The 18,256-nt window shown below is 37.8% G+C and overlaps 2 protein-coding genes across 2 annotated transcripts in view; one reads left to right on the top strand and one right to left on the bottom strand.

The window, feature by feature from the left end:
* LOC113066531 (gastrula zinc finger protein XlCGF57.1-like) overlaps window positions 1-18,256 on the bottom strand; it is a 1,043,158-nt gene that overhangs the window by 661,435 nt on the left and 363,467 nt on the right. The gene's annotated exons all lie outside the window — the stretch shown is intronic.
* Window positions 8,364-17,479, top strand: LOC113066121 (gastrula zinc finger protein XlCGF57.1-like). Its single transcript, XM_026237785.1, has 2 exons — window positions 8,364-8,493; window positions 15,555-17,479. The coding sequence occupies exons 1-2, from the start codon at window positions 8,400-8,402 to the stop codon at window positions 17,171-17,173; spliced, it is 1,713 nt and encodes a 570-aa protein (XP_026093570.1). The 5' UTR covers window positions 8,364-8,399; the 3' UTR covers window positions 17,174-17,479.

Raw genomic sequence — 18,256 nt, forward strand, 5'->3', positions numbered from 1 at the left:
TTTAATTAAAATATTCAAAATAATACCTGGTTTATTGACATATTGTAACTTGTTTGGATATAATTATAGAAAGGGTGGGTCCTGCACCCTGATATTTGTGAAATTGGCTTTTACCCACTTATAATAATATGACTGTATTTGTAAACAGCATTAGTTAAGGCATTAGGTAAAGTAAAAATTTTATTAATTTTTGTTATTTTAGTAGTAAACGTTAACTATATTTAATGTGCTACAGACCCTTTTACAGCCCATGTGATCAAATAGTTGCGCATGCATTTTGGCAACGGAAGTGGTGTTGTTCCCCAGTGGTTCTAACGTGTTAGCAAAGTTTATTAAGTTTATTAAAACGGTTTCCCAGCATCAAAATGTCTGGCTGTTGCGTTTATGGTTGCACTAATCGATATAGGATTCCGACAGGATCACGGCCGTTTCAGAAGAACCGGCGGCAACTGTGGCTGCAGGCGATTAAACGCGTTGATAGGAACGAGGACATAATAAAAAATGCTCGCGTCTGCAGTGCCCACTTTATATCAGGTAAGTTTATCTTTGTAATCTTGAGTTTAATGGAAAGCATGGTATACATTATTGATTGTCTGTACGGTGTAGTGTATCAGTGCAGCTGAAGTTTAATGACCACATGCATCTAGTTTATAAACTGGCGCTGGATTTGGCTAGTAAACAAACTGTGTGTGTGTGTGTTATTTGCAGATGAGGCATAATTAGACTCAAGTAATCCTCGTTTACATTAGTGATTGTCTGTACAATGTAGAATAATAATCAAATGCAGCTGAAGTTTGACAAACTGGCTGTAGATTTGGCTAGTAAACAAATGTGTGTGTTTTATTTGCAGGTGAGGCATCATTGGACTCTACTAGTCCTGATTTTGTGCCTTCTGTGTTTGTGTACACAAAACATAGCCAGAACCCCGAAGCAAAGTTGGAGAGGTAAGAATATTTAGTTTTCCCCTCTGTTCTTTTTAGTTTGTTTTTCTCTCTTCCATAACTGTACATTTCTGCTATTTTTATTGTAGGTACCATAGAAAAAGGAGGAGAGGGGACAGACCTATCGCGGCAGCAAACCTATGGCTCCTTCTAAAATAGACTATAATTGCATATCTGTGTGTATGAGTACACAGGCCCCTGGAAGAGTCAAATGCAGACGAAAAGTCTCACCCGGTGATCAATAAAGTATCTTCTTTTCTATTAAGAAATGAAAAAAAAAACAATTTGCTAAAATGTGAGAACCCCCAATTGTGAAATTGTCTGCATTGGTTGCAGCATATGCTAATTTTTTACTTTTCTTTATTAAAGCTGAAGACGACATCCCAGTTACAATGAGGGAGTATGATGACCTGAACCGGAGACACAGTCAGCTTCAGGAGGACTATGTACACCTGTGTCACAAGTTTGACACACTACAAGCAGAAAATGTAAAGCTGAAAGAGGAGCTGCATAAATCTACTTTTCCCTACACCGCTGTTAAGTGCAACATTGGACAGTTGTTTTTTCTCACAGGAATGACCTCCATGCTCTTTGAGTGGCTGGTTACAAAAATAACAGGCAACTTAGAAATAATTATGCAAAAACTTACACTAGAAGACCACCTGTTGATGAAATTAAGTTTGGGCATATGTAATACTGACTTGGCATATAGATTTAAGGTATCAAAAACCACGATTTCAAATATTTTGCGGAGCTGGGTCCCTGGTATGGCCTTGGTCCTTAAGCCACTAATTAAATGGCGCAATACCTAAAAATATGCCAAAAACATTCAAGCAGAACTTTAAAATCTGCCGGTGCATAATAGACTGCACAGAAATGTTCATAGCTAGACCCAGTAATCTGACTGCTAGGGCCCAGACATGGTCAAATTATAAACACAACAACACCATCAAATATTTAATAGCTATCCCTCCAGCTGGTGCAATTTCTTTTCTATCTCCTGGGTGGGGTGGACGGTTTCAGACAAGCAGATCACAAAAGAGTCAGGTTTCTTAGAACTTTTGGAGCCTAGCGATGAGGTTTTCTCATCAGAGACGAGCTTGCAGCTTATGGTGCAACCCTTCGTATCCCTCATTTCACAAAAGGAAAAAAGCAGCTTTCTGCACAGGAAGTTGACACATCTAGACAACTTTCTCGTGTGAGAATCCATGTGGAGCGATTGGTAGGTGGAAGAAAAGATTTTGCAAACAGTTATTCCTGTGTCGCAGGTAAACATGCTAGACGATGTTGTGACTCTATGTGGTGCCCTCACAAACCTCTGTAAGAGTGTTGTTTCCAAATGAGTAACACATTTACCATGTTTTAGTTTTAAAAAGATTTACATTTGTAAAACATATTTACTGTACTTGAAACTTGCTATTAAAGTACTATAGCATTACCAAATTAAACTTTAAACAAAAGTGCGTCGACACATACAAATCAATAACAACAACATAAAATGTAAGGAAAAGGATAAATGTAGGTCTGGGTGAAGAATAAGAATAAATGTAGGAAAGAATGAAGGAAAACAAACAATAAAGGTAGCTCTGGGTAACATGGACCAGATTCATAACACAATACAATAGATTATTACTCCGGTAAGTCAGGATGCTCCTCTGAATCAGTGTCAGATGATGCGGTGTCTGTGTCACTATTCTCCAGCTCTGGGGTCCACAACCTGGAGTTCCCGGATGTCATCATCTGTCAACACTGATAATAGAGCATCAAAAAGACAGTTACTGTGCTGCATAATGTTCACATCAGAGCTTTAAACACACAGGTGTACAATAGACAACAAACAAATGTAATTTCTAAAGTAACTAACCTGAAGACAAACGCAGACCTATTCAAACTAACATTATACTCATTGGTTGATTATAACCCAAGCCTCATACATCGTTGCCTTGTGTCCTTGTCTTTGACTAGGGAGAATTTCTGATTTTAACACACAAAACTGAGTCTATGTCATGGTATTTGACGTTCTGTACATGCCCACAGACAATGTATTCATAAGCATCCAGTGATTTATATGCATGTAATTTCCTCCGGGTGTACACGCTCGGTTTCTCATAGAACTACCTATATATATCCGGCCACTGTATATTTGGCCATCTGCTAACGTCTTCTATCCACTCCACTATAGTACACGGATCTGGTAGCCAAATACCATTTGATAAAGTCAACTTTTTATAATAACTTTCTCTGTTGCTTAATCCACTCGCGTAGCTTGACATGCTGCTGATTCTCGCCATAGTTTGTTGCCAAAATGTGTGCACATACGTTGCTACGTCATCATTGTGTACAAACAGTAAAAGGGTCTATATAAACGTGGACAGATCAATGAAGAAGATTAATGTAAATGCTGAAAAACTCCATTCTAATATAATACAAATATTTTATTGTGTGATTCCCCCCACCCCACTTTGTAATTTTAATCTGTAAAGGTGCAACTTCCATAAAACTAACATTACTTATTTTAAATGTATCCTTAGACGAGCTGACCGGAAGCCCAGTGTCCATTCTCGCATCTGCAGCTGTCATTTTCCTGCAGGGGAAATGTTTTGTTTTTATCCATAAACGATGTTCCCACTGGACAAATTTTGGAAGATCATTCATACTCCCTGAGACAGGATAGCACTGATGTGCCTAAAAATGTTTAACCACCCATTGTAGAAACAATGCCATCTTTCCCTGTAGAGACCTGTTGTATGAATTATCAGTTTTTGGAATTAGTATATAGTTTGTTTTCAGTTTACTTATTTTATGAAAATAAAGATGTTTACTACAACTCTTGCTGTAAGGTTTCTGTGGCTCAGTGATTAGAGCATTTTATTAATTGTGCAAAAGGTCCCGAGTTAAATTCCCAGAGAATATGCTGATATGTATAGTCACAAATACCAAAAATTAAATGTTAAACTATTGTATACTATTGTAAGTACACTTCAGTCAGCTCACCGTAATGTGAATGTGAGATAAAATTTACTACACTGGCTCTCACATTGGGGCTTGTGGATTATCAGGTAAAAATATGTAGAAAATGTGAACAAAATTAGTATATCTGGTTTATTCAGGGAACATATATGGTTTATTTATATTATAATAAGCATTTGTTGATGCTATTGGACAATTCTCTTTAAATTCAACATATGTAATTATATACAACTATTATATTAAATGTTTGGAATTTAACTGTGTTATGCTTGTTCAGAGATTGTTTGTATAGTTATCTTAAATACATAAAAACACTATTATAACTCCTCTAACGTTATCTCACTAGTTTTACTTACCGAGACTCGATAAACCTTGTCCCTCATGCTGGCCCTTACAATACCGGTCTACATGTCCAGACTTATACTGGTTCTCTCCTCGATCTATGGTTTTTCTATCGTCTAAGAAAAAATGACATAATAATGGAAATTGATACAGCCATAGCTAACGTTTCTTCTGAGATGGTAAAAGTGCATATTTTTTCTGCCGAATTAGCAAATGGTATGCAAACATACAATCAAACATAATACAGTGAAAGATAATCTTTAAAGTTTATTTGGGGCACAATGATAAGGCATAATAATCTTAATCACAAAGAAAATAAAATTAAGGTTTATATAGAATAATAAACAAATAAATAAAACATTATCAAGATAAAAAAAAATCTCAGAGAGGCACGCATAAAATTAGTTTCTAACATTTTTGAAAAAAACGAATTGGCAATATTCTCATGTAAAAGTGGATAAGTGTTCATACACAGCGCAGATCATAATGAGCGAGCATGTTTTTTAAATAAACTTTGAGGAAGCTTGATGATGACGTTGATCTGCGACCATGGTGTGCTGTAGTCCGTTGATAGCCTACCGTTAGCATTTTATATCTGACGGCTTTATTTCAAATGTATACATTTTGTAGTAGTTTGTAAAGATTATCTTGATAGACAAAACGTGTAAGGGTCATAACTCTTTGTTGAACACAGATCTTATTTTTTGCGATTTTCCAAAAGTCTATGGGAAAAATGCATGGCTTTTCGATCGAGGGAACCCATGCGCCGCTAACTTCCGGGTTGTCCTACAAAGTGATGTCATAACTTAGGCACGCTATAGACATAATTTTGTCTATAACGTTAGTAACAAACTTTATTTAACCACTGTACAAGGTCAATATCAGATTTGCAACAGTGCTTATAGGCTATTCAGGGAGAAAGGAGTCTTGCCCATATGACATTGATTTTTTTATATCCTTATAATTCCTCTTGTGCTGATGAACTGCCTTCAGCAACTAGTCTTTTAACAGGAACCAGGTTGCAGGCCAGTGATTTGCCAGTGCTAGCCTCACTGCATTGGCTCCCAGTTAATCGGCAGTTTAAGGTTTTAATGTTAATGATAATAATGAATCTCTTAAACTCCCAGATTCACAAACATTAAATCAATTTACAATTAAAATATTACTCCTGATTGCTCTCTATGGAATAACAGATGCTCAAGAGTTACATTGTTTGTAGTAAACTGATTAATTTATCTTGCATCTAGAAACTGAACACATTCACTCTTAATAAGTGTAGACAAGGACTAACAATCAAATGTGCTATTATAATTTTACCAATTAAAGGAAATCATTAGGTACAGCTTTAATCAGTTAAATATACTACATTTTATTATAAACAAAATTGCTCATATACAAGCGTATTGAAATCTGTAAGATCAAATACATATGTTCTTTATAAAATATTCAAAATGTAACTGTTATTTCCTAAATCTGCAATTTATTTTTTCAATTAATCCTTGATCTTGTATAGAAATCTCTTGAATATGTTTTCTGTATGTTAACTCATTATTTTGAGCGGGACTTTTATTTTGATGGGGTGCCGTGACGTCACAGGTCGGCGCCGCGCTTCTGCATCTATGATTTGGATGAAGAGAGGTTTGTTTTTAATCATGTAAAGCATTTAAATCAAGGCAGCCCATTTGTCGAACTTTTAAATTAATGAATTATTTTCGGATGTAACATTGTGATGTATCTAATACTGTCACTGAACGTATTTAATTCACAGAAAAGCTGTGACTCCACACAGTTTGGATTTAAAATATTAATTATTTAAATTAATGTACAAATCTTGTCATATCAGTGCAAGTGAAAGTTGTTATATAATTGACAATAAATATAGGTATATAGAGACTTATGTAGTCATGTTTAATGCTTTATCTATTGATTCTAAAGCTTATTTATATTGAAGATAATTTATTAACATTTAGGGGATCTGGGGAGTGACTTCAGTCTCTTTGGTCAAATGTTGTTTTTTCTTGAGGTTTATCATAGTTTTAATATCTGTGATAACAGCAGACTGAAGACACATCTGTGTAAATACAAGAACAGCACACACACATCATAGTACATATGTACATAGTACCGAGTGTAAAACATAAATATTTTAATTGTATCTGTGCTCTTTTATGATTTGCTAGTTTTGTGAGTTATTGTCTAATCGGGTCTTTAACTCTGACTACCTTACTAATCTGCTGACTACTGAACTAGTGTACTGACTACTGAACTAGTGCGCTGATTAATGACCTCGTGCGCTGACTACTGACCTAGTGCACTGACTACTGAACTAGTGCGCTGACTACTGAACTAGTGCGTTGACTACTGAGCTAGTGTGCTGACTACTGAACTAGTGTGCTGACTACTGACCTAGTGCGCTGACTACTGACCTAGTGCGCTGACTACTGAACTAGTGCGCTGAGCTAGTGTGCTGACTACTGAACTAGGTCGCTGACTACTGATCTAGTGCGCTGACTACTGACCTAGTGTGCTGACTACTGAACTAGTGCGTGCACTGACTACTGACCTAGTGCGCTGACTACTGACCTAGAGCGCTGACTACTGACCTAGTGCGCTGAGCTAGTGTGCTGACTACTGAACTAGGTCGCTGACTACTGAGCTAGTGCGCTGACTACTGACCTAGTGTGCTGACTACTGAACTAGTGCGTGCGCTGACTACTGACCTAGTGCGCTGACTACTGACCTAGAGCGCTGACTACTGACCTAGTGCGCTGAGCTAGTGTGCTGACTACTGAACTAGGTCGCTGACTACTGATCTAGTGCGCTGACTACTGAACTAGTGTGCTGACTACTGAGCTAGTGCGCTGACTACTGATCTAGTGCGCTGACTACTGAGCTAGTGCACTGACTACTGATCTAGTGCGCTGACTACTGAGCTAGTGTGCTGACTACTGACCTAGTGCGCTGACTGTGCACTGACTACTGAGCTAGTGTGCTGACTACTGAAGTAGAGAGCTGACTGAGATGCACACAGAGATCTGCCTGTTAATTATTCTCATCTTAAATACAGATAAACTCCTGTGAAGCGACCGAGATCCTCGAGACACTGTTATAAAGATGGAGTTTATTAAAGAAGAGAATGAAGACGTGAAGTTGTTATATAATTGACAATAAATATAGGTATATAGAGACTTATGTAGTCATGTTTAATGCTTTATCTATTGATTCTAAAGCTTATTTATATTGAAGATAATTTATTAACATTTAGGGGATCTGGGGAGTGACTTCAGTCTCTTTGGTCAAATGTTGTTTTTTCTTGAGGTTTATCATAGTTTTAATATCTGTGATAACAGCAGACTGAAGACACATCTGTGTAAATACAAGAACAGCACACACACATCATAGTACATATGTACATAGTACCGAGTGTAAAACATAAATATTTTAATTGTATCTGTGCTCTTTTATGATTTGCTAGTTTTGTGAGTTATTGTCTAATCGGGTCTTTAACTCTGACTACCTTACTAATCTGCTGACTACTGAACTAGTGTACTGACTACTGAACTAGTGCGCTGATTAATGACCTCGTGCGCTGACTACTGACCTAGTGCACTGACTACTGAACTAGTGCGCTGACTACTGAACTAGTGCGTTGACTACTGAGCTAGTGTGCTGACTACTGAACTAGTGTGCTGACTACTGACCTAGTGCGCTGACTACTGACCTAGTGCGCTGACTACTGAACTAGTGCGCTGAGCTAGTGTGCTGACTACTGAACTAGGTCGCTGACTACTGATCTAGTGTGCTGACTACTGAGCTAGTGCGCTGACTACTGATCTAGTGCGCTGACTACTGAGCTAGTGCACTGACTACTGATCTAGTGCGCTGACTACTGAGCTAGTGTGCTGACTACTGACCTAGTGCGCTGACTGTGCACTGACTACTGAGCTAGTGTGCTGACTACTGAGCTAGTGTGCTGACTACTGACCTAGTGCGCTGACTGTGCACTGACTACTGAGCTAGTGTGCTGACTACTGAACTAGAGAGCTGACTGAGATGCACACAGAGATCTGCCTGTTAATTATTCTCATCTTAAATACAGATAAACTCCTGTGAAGCGACCGAGATCCTCGAGACACTGTTATAAAGATGGAGTTTATTAAAGAAGAGAATGAAGACGTGAAGTTGTTATATATTGAAGAAGCTTTCATAGTCAAACATGAAGATACTGAGGAACAATCAGGTCTGTTTCCTTCTCAAAGTCTTTCTTCTTCATGCTTCTCTTTATTGTATTTACTACATACAACTTGTGACGAAATGAATGACGCCACAGATGGAGAAAAATAATAAAAGATTTTAAAAACAAAAATGTTATATTATGTGTCCCTATTAAACCCAAAACCTATTTCTGAGTTGAAAGCAGTGAGAATCATTCATTTATCATTTAATTAATCATGAGTATCGAACACATACTTACATTTTGCTTGCACTGAATTTCTGTCCGTTTATCATTTCTGATATTCTCTGACATCACAAGAAAATCAAGAAGAACCTAGAGATTTGATTTAGTCGTCACACTACATTAGGGCTGTCAAAATTGCTCAAAAATGACGTTCGAATATTCCCTATAAAAAATACACGAATATTCGAACTATTCGAACATCTGGTTGCGCATGTTGTCAATGACGCGCATTACGTCAATAACCGGACAAAATAATACAAAGAGACATAACTACTTGTATAGATAGTCTATTTAAGTTTAAACATATATGACAACGTATTACCTACGCAAAAACAAGGAAATCAGCTAATGGCCAAGACTGCAGACCTCAAGTTCTCTCACCCTCACGTTCTCTGCGCATAACGGATTAAATGAACAAACAAATTTTTGTGCAAGCAATTTAAGGTCGCGACTGTTGTCCCAAATGTAGCAGGCTTCATTCAGTGATTGAAACAAATATTATTAATATTAATTGAAGTTTTACAGCAAATAGAACTGACATTGAATGCTCCGAGCGAGCTGTGCTGTGGTAAACATGGAACTTTTCTTTGACATGAAACGATAAATAAATAAACCTCGGATCCATTGCTTGACAGAACTCCCCGGAGCCTGCCCCATCCGCGATACTGATCGTCTCATGTCCTTACAAATGAACGAAATTATTTTATCCGTTATGGCCTCTTGTTGTGTTGCAGACAAAAAGTTTGAGGCGGGCGATGCAAAGTAAGGTTAAGCGACAAGACGTGACTGTTTAGCTGGAGTTCCACACATTATGCCATGCTCCTTTGGGTTCACATATTTGAGATGTGACCTCATGTTGCTAGTGGTCGAATGGTATGCTAACTGTATCTTAAATAGCTTGCATAAAACTTTATCTCGCGGGTCAACAATTTTACCTCACTTTCTCTGCTGCGGTCGAGTTGGGCTCTGCATTTGCTACCATCTTCAATGAAGACGCGTCAACTTTCAGCAGTGATGCTGTGCCAGACAGTGCGACTCCTGTGACCTGTCCCTGAACCCTCAGGCGCGCTAGCGCCCACTCGCAAAGCAGACAACCACGGCCCTACTACCGTGAGCGTTTTTTTTCCACATTTTTTTTTATTCGAATATTAATTTTCACCTTCGAAATTCGTTTTTTTTTTTTAACTATTCGAATACATATTCGAATTTAGAATATTCGTTAACAGCCCTACACTACATATAGTGTGACCCATTAAATATAACTATAAAAAATAAGTTCATAATAGTGATAATATTATCACTATTTATTATTGCACTTTATTTATTTACTTTATTATTATAATTTTTTTAATAATGTAATAAAGTGTGGTAATACAATCTAAAATTAAAAGGGAGTGTTAAATACAAATACAATTATTATTTAATACACACCATTGTTCAAGTTTAAGTCCACCGAAGTTAATTTACTCTCCTGTCTGGTTTGTTTTGTTCGGCATTATAATATGTCTATATATCTAGATGAAAAAACCCTAAAATCACTTAATGTGAATTTATGTTTACACAACATTCTTAATGTTTGAAAAATTACAGTAGATATTATAATTTTTTGTATTTTAAAATTGGCCTGTTGAAAATCCTTTTACGTCAATGACCCATATACTAGACATGGCAGTCTCACTCTGAATAGTTCTGATTTAATTTTGGATAGATTTTATCTTAAGACGTTAAGACATTAAACACTTCATACCCAAATTTTATTCCATGAGTAACCATTTTCAAGCAGACAATCTGATCTTGTTGCAGAAGGAATGGAGTAAGGACTTAAAATGTGACATTGACGAAAATGTCTGGGAAGATATTATTATAGACTACCCTTGAATATCTCAATCTGAAATAGATTTAAAGAAATGCAATTTAATATTGTACATAGAGCTTATGTATCACTACAAAAATATAGCCAAGTAAATACTATATCACCCCAATGTCCCAAATGCAGTAACGCTATCAGCACATTTCTTTCATTGTCTTTGGGAATGTCCTTTGATTGCTGATTTTTGGAATGGTGTTTGTGACAATCTATCTATAATATTTAACAGAAGGTTACAGCATCCCCAATTAAAGTGTTTACTGGGTGTCTTGCCCTCCTTTTTTTTGGAATACTCCAAAAGATGTCTTTAAACCTTTGCAGATGTCGGGGAGGAAATTAATTATGAATAAACAGGTCAGGACAGAACCCCTCTTATAAAGGACTGGGTAATTCTGATTAAACAATCCATACTTATGGAAAATATAGGATATATATTAAAAGGTAAATACAATTCATTTCAGAAGCTGTGGGTAACTGTCTTGGCATTGATAATAAGTTTACTATGTACCCTTATCTGTCTACATGATGGTACTCTTTTCTCTCATTTTTTTCTTTGTACACTGTAAATGCTGTACACTTTAATGTATATGCAGTATATGTATATGTGTACATAATATGTAACAACAGTGTAGGTATACATTGGTGCATTTTATCTACAGCTCTGATGTCTTTGTAGCTACACACATGTAACAACCCACTGAATGGTATTTGTAAGTACAAATGTGTAACAGGACATTGGTAACAACACTTTTTGGTAATGAAAGTAAAAATGTGTAACGAAAGTGTTACACTTTATATTAGATTAATCATGTAATTACTCTGATGTTACACAGCAGCGGCCAGTAAGATAAGCTTTACATAAAAATTGTGGTTGGTGTCCAGATTGTTACAATTTATATCAAGTGAACAGTTCCTGAGGAGTTACTATGTAAGTACATTGGTATTACAGTTGTAGTGGACCGCACATTCCAGTGCCCAGTTTATGGCAGGGCCCTTCTCTGACCACAACAGTGGACAAAGGTTTGCTACATTTTAATTGGATCTTGGAGGACTAATAGAAGTAAACTGTCCAATGCCATCAGATAAAGATACCAGGACAACAGCCAGACACCTCTTATGCCGCATTTCCACCGAAATTACCCGAAACATTTCTACCAGGAACTTTTTTCCCCCCATACCTGTTGCTTGCTGCGTTTCCACCGCGGTGTAAAGTACCGGGAAGATTAGGCAAATAGACTGGTGACGTAGGTCTGCGCACGTTTCTCAATACAAAGGACATTGATTTTGGACGTGCATCCTCGGTAGTTCAGACTTTGCCCATTCGACTCGGGAGTGTGATGTCCGCGACGACGCAAATCCGGTAAATCTGTAAACAGCAGCGTACTTGATAGCTTCAGTCAGCTCGTCCTGGCTACTGCAATTTTCCTCTCTGTATATTTACAATAAAACGAAATAGGATATCAAACACCTCTGCCTCCTTTCATTTTCATTTAAACATAATAACAGCTGCAGAAATGTTCTTAGTTCAGGGATATGTGTATATATACACATTGTCATAACGATGAAACAAAATATTATATAAATTTGCCTTTTTTATTTTCATTTTAGCATATAAGTAAATTGAATACAGACCAAAGATAACCTGTTAGATTTACCCAAAAACGAATTATATTTAATGTTTAACCACTAAAGAGACATCAGAGCCAGCGGCACATATCAGAAGGTTTAGCCGAAGTAAGGCTGCTTCTCGGCGGATAGATGATCACTGAGCTCTCGCTGATCGTGTGGAGCTCACCGTCTCTGAGATCGGCGAACCACATTTTTAAATAGGCACTGTCTTTATAAATAAACCACAGATTTGAATTTTAAACAACTACATTTCATGACACAATAACAGTATTATTTTGATAATGATCCGAATAAATGGTGGTTGAACCCAAACAATGCTACGTGACCTCAACCAATCAGGATGTTTAGCGCCCAAGACCCGCCCCCGAAAGTTCCGGAACTTTGAAAAAGTACCAACTCGCCAGAAGGGACTTTCTGAGGGGCATTTTTTTACCCGGAACTTTAGTTCCTGGTTCCTGTGGTGGAAACACACTGAGTACCAGACCAAAGTCCCTAGTTCCTGGGTAAAGTTCCTGTGGTGGAAACGCGGCATTAGAGGGCAGGAAGACGACTTTGATACAAAGCCCGGGAAGGACAGGACTTCCTATTGGCCAAAATGCAGTTTCTGCCCTTCACCCACCAACAGACTGATTCCTCAGGTTTTGGCATGTGACCGCCATAAAAATTCCTTAGGACCTCTGCAATGCGTGAAACAAAGATGGATCACAGAGTTCCATCCAAATCCATTCATTACTATGTTCTCAAACCTTAAACTGATGCAAACTACAGCACATGTCTCATACTCATTCAGAGAAATAAGTATTCTCAGTGACAGCGACGTGTAGTGCAGAATATTACACAAACTGTTAATGGACAAATGAATGCATGCATGACAGTTCAATCTTTTCCCATCATGTTTGGACTTAATGTGTTTGTAATATTGCCAAAGGTATTATGGTTTTGGTTTGGTAAGTGAGAAATACACTGGTAAACCTTTAGTGACACTTTTCTGAATGTGTGTTTGTACTATGCAAAAAAGTTCCGCAGGAGGAAAGAAGGGTGGGCCACACTGTGCCCCCCAATCAGATGGAAACAGCCAATCACAGCCTGGAAATGGAGAAGCGCCAGATTGCAATCTCCTCCTCATCGAAAAGAGATGTAACTTCCCAAAAGTCACTCCATGTACTGAGTCAGCAACACCGGTTCTGAGTCTGTGACACATCCAGGAGTCACTAACAGATCAACAAACATTCTCCAGAGTCTCCAGCTTGTGAAGGTGATCAACCTCTGTTCTTAGTCAGATTCCTGTCAAGGAAAGGACTGCAGCAGATCACCACCATTCTGAGCCTAAGGCCCGTGAGGGAAGGGGCAATAACAGATACCAAACTCCAAAAACAGATGCCAAAAACTCCAGCTTCGAGGCAGCAACAGATACAACCACGTTCTGAACCTCCAGCCTGTGAGGAAAGAGATCATCTTCGTTCAGACCTCATTCAGAGTCTTTGTCCAGTAAACACTGTTGGGAACGTTACTTTAAAAAAGTAATTAGTTATAGTTACTCACTACTTGTTCCAAAAAGTAACTGAGTTAGTAACTGAATTACTCTATAATAAAAGTAACTCGTTACCAGGAAAAGTAACTATTTGCGTTACTGTAAAAAAACAACAACAACAACAACAAAAAAAAAAGTTGGTTTTGGCCACTAGCTTTGTAGATGCGTGTCACACATTACATGTACACATTACATGCACGTTCTTGCCTTTGACCACAATGAATTTGAAGTAGTGCTTAGTGCTTTGAAGTAGTCCGCATTCGGATTGCAAAGTTTATTAAATCAATGCATAGTAATGCACCGCACTTAACGCCCAGTAACGTTAACGGCGTTGTAACGACAGGAAAAGTAATTAGTTAGATTACCTGCGTTCCAGTCTAAGGACCATCTGCACCTTCTCCAGGGCCACATCTGTGTGTTCCAGATTTTAGGACCCTTTGGTGCTCCAGGAGATCGGCGTCCTCCAGTGCTTCATGTTCAAGGCTGTCGAAATGGATTCCTGCTCCTTTGCCCACTGCAATGCTACCAGCACAACCAGTGGATGACGTCACTTTTTTTTGCTTTGGCACAGAAACACACAGCATCTATCTTACATGTCTGCATCAACACTTACTGCGGCTACTGGAACCATGCCTTCTTTCTGTGCCTGAAAATTTTTATGACAATACACAACGCTTTAATATAAAAACTAAAAAACAGGTCAAATGGATTTTAGAAAAATATATTTTTTGCAATTTCGTAAGGTAGCTCTCCTTTAAAGCTGCAGTAGGGAACTTTTAGAAAACATTGACTTGGCCTGAAATTTTGAACAATCACAGCTTACAGGTCACTCCCCCCCTCGCTCTCTGCTGCGTTAAAGCCCTCCCTCCACAGCTCACAGTTCTTAAAAAATGAAACAAATCAAGGCACGGATACTTACTTGTCAAGCAGAAATGTGGCTAACTCGGCATCTGTTTTAAATCCTTTCAGGACATGTAGCTCCCTCCACATCTGAAAAGCCGCTCCGATATTTACCCTCGTTTTATTTCGGACTTTATCAAATTCTTTCTTTTTGGGTTTTTTTTCATCGTCATCTGTCTTTTTCCGTTTACCCGTTATTTTATGAGATGGTGTCACACGAGGAATTGGCAGTTTGGATTGTTTGTCCTTCATTAGCACAGCTGCGGCACACCGGCAGTATTGATTTTGAATGGCTGCACGCACTGTGAGTGAGCAGGAGGGGGGGGGGGGTGATCAGTGCGCACACGAGCTTGATTGACACTCCTAAGACACTCCTCCTGGCTCTGATTGGTTGTTTCTTACCGGGAGCGGTGTATTTCTGCAAATGGCAATAGGACCACTGGGAGTAGCCTGAGGGGCTTGATTTTTTCACAGATTATCTGTCTCATATTCTACTGTCAGGACATAATGACAGTTTTAATAAATATGTAAAAAATTATTTTTTACAAAAGTTCCCTACTGCAGCTTTAATGTAAAAAGTCTGAAAAGTTGTTAATCAAAAAAGTGCATGATAAATAAAGATATTGTCTCTCAAAAGAAAGAGCTGACTTAATGAGTCGTCATATTTTCGAATCTTCTGCCTATTACCAGTATATGTTACAGGGTAACCTGGACCATTGAGAATGAGTTTCAAATCTGACAGGGCTTTATTTAACGCTGTGGCAGTGATATTCACAGTGGTAATAGTCATTTTGGTTGACTACCTACCATACGTCTTGTTGGATTTTATGTTTTTCCTGTCTAAAGGCAATTTATATATTTGTGCCATTAAACTAGTAAACTAGTGATAACCTTTTTTGTTTCTGTTCACTCTAGACCTGATGGCGCTGAAAGAGGAGAGTCAAGACCTGAATGAAATGGAAGAGAAAAATCAGTATGTGAAATATCATGACCTCATGGCTGGAGAAAAATCTTTTAGTTACTCACAGACTCATAAAACAGAAACTACAAACCTTAAAGTCCAGATGAGAGTTCACACTGGAGAGAGTCCTTTCATCTGCCAACACTGTGGAAGGAGTTTTATTAGAAAAGAAGGCTTTAAAAGTCACTTGAAAATCCACATTGAAGAGAATTTGTTCATGTGTCCTCGGTGTGGAAAGAGTTTTACACAGAAAAAAACACTTAATGCTCACATGAGAAGTCACTCTGGAGAGATGAAGCCTTACTCCTGCAAACTGTGTGAGTTAAGCTTCAGACGAAAAGATTGTTATAGGTCTCACATGAGAGTTCACACTGGAGAGAGCCCTTTCACCTGCCAACAGTGTGGAAATGGCTTTAATCGAAAAGAAAGCCTTAAAGTTCACTTAAAAATCCACACTGGAGAGAAGCCGTTCAAATGCTCTCAGTGTGGAAAGAGTTTTAGACAGAAATCAGCCCTTAATATCCACATGAGGATTCACACTGGAGAGAAGCCGTACTCCTGCAAACTGTGTGGGAAGAGCTTCATACGAAAAGATTGTTTTAGGTCTCATGTGAAGATTCACACTGGAGAGAGCCCTTTCACCTGCCAACAGTGTGGAAAGAGTTTTAATCGAAAACAAAGTCTTAAAGTTCACTTAAAAATCCATGCTGGAGAGAAGCCGTTCATATGCTCTCAGTGTGGAAAGAGTTTTAGACAGAAATCAACCCTTAAATCCCACATGAGGATTCACACTGGAGAGAAGCCATACCCCTGCAAACTGTGTGGGAAGAGTTTCTCAGTAAAAGGAAGTCTTAAAATTCACATGAGAATCCACACTGGAGAGAAACCTTTCATTTGCTCTCAGTGTGGAAAGAGTTTCAAACAGAAAAATGAACTTGACGGCCACATGAGAGTTCACACTGGAGAGAAACCTTTTGATTGTGATCAGTGTGGAAAGAGTTTTGTATTTAAATCACACCTTAATCAACACATAAAGATTCACTCTGGGGAGAACTGTTTTATATGCCATCAGTGTGGAAAGAGTTTCTCACAGAGAGCAAATTTTGAGATTCACATGAGAGTTCACACTGGAGACAGACCTTACAAGTGTCCTAAGTGTGAAAAGAGCTTCACAGTTAAAGGAAACCTTAATACTCACATGAGAGTTCACACCGGAGAGAAACCTTACAAGTGTGTTCAGTGTGAAAAGAACTTCAGATATAAATCACAGCTTGATCTTCACATGAGGAGTCACCCAGGAGAGAACTGTTTTATATGTCACCAGTGTGGAAAGAGTTTCTCACAGAGAGCTAACTTTGAGAATCACAGAAGAACTCACACTGGAGAGAAGCCTTTCACCTGCCCTCAGTGTGGAAAGAGCTTCACAATTAAAGGAAACCTTAATATTCACATGAAAAGTCACACTGGAGAGAAGCCATACAAGTGTGTTCAGTGTAAAAAGAGCTTTTCATATCAAAATAACCTGAAAAGACATATGCAAACTCATTCTGTAAATAAACTGCCATTGTCCTGACAAGAGGTTTAGAAGCAATTTCAGGAACCATCAGACAATGACTGTGTTCAATCTAATAAAAACATCACACTTATACATATTTAGGTCCTTTACATACAAAAGTAATTTAAATGTGAGACCCTGTTTGTGTTTTTTTTTTTTTGAGTACTGTTACAAAAAAGCTGATTCAAGTGTGATTAGGAATACTTTATAAATGAAAAATAAGGAATTAAACTTTTAGTCTGTGAAGAAACACCAGATACAAGTGCAAATGTAATAATTAAATAGCATTTAAATAAAAACGGCCTAATGTTACTGGATGAAATGTTGAACCCATGAAGATGTAGGGTTTTTTTTTCAGCTTTTTGTTATAGAATGTATATCTACGGTCAAGTATTGATAAAAAAAAAAAATGCATGACACTTTTTTTTTTTTCGTTTAAAAGCAAAGGCTCTGTTCTCTCTTTTGATATACTGTTCACATATTGATACAAAACAAAATATTCTGGGGGACTTCTTTGTGAAAAGGCTCAAAATGCTACCGCTGGCAAAAATTATATTGGATGGAAAGAGTCAAAGTATATTTCAAGTATAAAATCAAACACTTAAATAAGAACTGGATAGTATACTTAGAGTGCTAAAATAATATATAAATTGAAGAATTCCCTGTTAATAATGCAAATACAAGGTTTTCAGATCAATTCCCAACTGAGCCCATTTCTATAGGGAATTGTGAAGCAGATAAAATATATGTTGACTTTGGTGATCTTAACATACAAGGGCTACAAATGGAAGAAAGCTGAAAAAAAAAACAGAAAACTTTGAATAAAAGAATAATGAAGTTGATAAAAGAGTTGTCTGACTGTAACAGGATCTGTCTGGAGCTGCACGCGTTAACAGAGCTGCAGCTAAAAGAAAATGTTTCAAATGTATGTTTTTGATCTCACCTATTGTACCCCATAGCTATAGGTGTTGAATTTTGTGGTTTGAAGTTGACATGTGATTAGCTTGTGCAGTGGGTAGTAAAAGGTAGGTGATGCATTATACAACAAAATTGCAGAATGGAACATCTACCTAGATATGCTACTTTGCTATACTAGCATGC

This window comes from Carassius auratus, chromosome 4, assembly GCF_003368295.1.
Source record: "Carassius auratus strain Wakin chromosome 4, ASM336829v1, whole genome shotgun sequence".
Lineage (NCBI taxonomy): Eukaryota > Metazoa > Chordata > Actinopteri > Cypriniformes > Cyprinidae > Carassius > Carassius auratus.